We start from the raw sequence: 1,307 nt of genomic DNA on the forward strand, positions 1-1,307 counted from the left end.
TCAACATAGACCTGATGTCCTGGGATCTGCCTTGTAAACTGCCCTTACCTTTAGGCTGCTCCGAGCCCAGAGCAGAATGGCCTCCACAGCTCTCCTCAGCTTGGTATTGCTTGAGATCAGAATGGCTGCATGTCCCGAGGGACAAGCTGCCATTATCCCCACACAGACCATTACTCCAATCTTGTTGTGCCACAGCATCAGTAAAGGCACTGAGATGAGGGCAGCACAGAATGACACCACATAGAGGCAGAGAAAGGAGACGAGATATTTGAGTGCTTTGATATGAGCCTCCAGGCTGGGATCGCAAGACTCTCTGGTTTTGGCCCTCATTGTCCTCATGTGCCTCCCCAGGGAGACAATTAGCACCCCAGAAGAAACCAGAAATAATAAGAAAGGAGGGATGGACCCCAGGCTGCAAAAGAGGAAGGACTGAAAGAAATTGAGTTTTGTAATTTGCAAATTGAGTTCTGTATTGTTATTCATGAATAGCATAGTTGTGACCGTGAAGCGAGATCTACTTGAAAAGTCCCACAAACAGATGGCAGTACAGACACAGGAGAAAAGAACAGCACCCAGGAGCATGTTGGGGATCTTCCTGGAGATCCACCTTCCCAAGCAGAGCAGGAAGGTGTGAGAGAAACGGACAATCTTGGAGCAGTAGAGGAGACTGAGGCAGGTGGCGAGCCAGAGGCCAGCTTGATTTGTGATCATCCAGAGCATGATGGTGGTTTGGTAGCTGAGGCTCAGTGGGTCTTTCATCCGCTGGAAGTGGCTAAGCTGGATGGCATCCAGAAACAGCAGCCCATGCAGGAAAAGCCGGCTGACGCTGAGACACAGTAGGATAAGATCACAGTTGCTCAGTGGCTGCCTCTTCACCACGTCCCAAAAATTAACCAAGAAAATGAAGGCATTGGCCAGGATTCCCGCTGCAAACTCCAGAACTGAAAGGAATAGAAATACATTCTTGACTTCACAAGGCACAGTTATGATGGAAGGCAGAGTCAACATGATGTCTCTTCTTACTTGACTAATCTAAGACTCACATACCCCCCAGCAGAGAAGGGTAAGTGAACATTCTGAGCCAGGACCTTTCCTTCACAAGGCATCCAGCTCTTGCCCATGATCTATTCCAAAGTGAATACATAAAAAGTTTGACAACAAACTTAGAGGGATGTTGTTGCTTTAGAATATCTCTTTGATACACACAAGGACTTATTGTAAGAGTAGAAGAATGACGGTTCTATCTTCTGGGTGATGCAGAAGCTTTTAATAAACCCAGGTGTTTCTGTACAACAGCCTCCTCAGAG

General features: G+C 47.3%; 1 protein-coding gene across 1 annotated transcript; it reads right to left on the bottom strand.

Moving 5' to 3' along the window:
- TAS2R38 (taste 2 receptor member 38) lies at window positions 1-1,008 on the bottom strand. Its single transcript, XM_004430818.2, has one exon. It carries the CDS (start codon window positions 1,006-1,008, stop codon window positions 1-3), a length of 1,008 nt encoding a protein of 335 aa, XP_004430875.2.
- Between the last annotated feature and the right edge of the window lie 299 nt (window positions 1,009-1,307).

This window comes from Ceratotherium simum, chromosome 1, assembly GCF_057802395.1.
Source record: "Ceratotherium simum simum isolate JZ-2026a chromosome 1, ASM5780239v1, whole genome shotgun sequence".
Lineage (NCBI taxonomy): Eukaryota > Metazoa > Chordata > Mammalia > Perissodactyla > Rhinocerotidae > Ceratotherium > Ceratotherium simum.

Bases quoted from the DNA above. Each gene is read 5' to 3' on its own strand.
- TAS2R38 (XM_004430818.2), bottom strand. From the start codon at position 1,008: ATGTTGACTCTGCCTTCCATCATAACTGTGCCTTGTGAAGTCAAGAAT.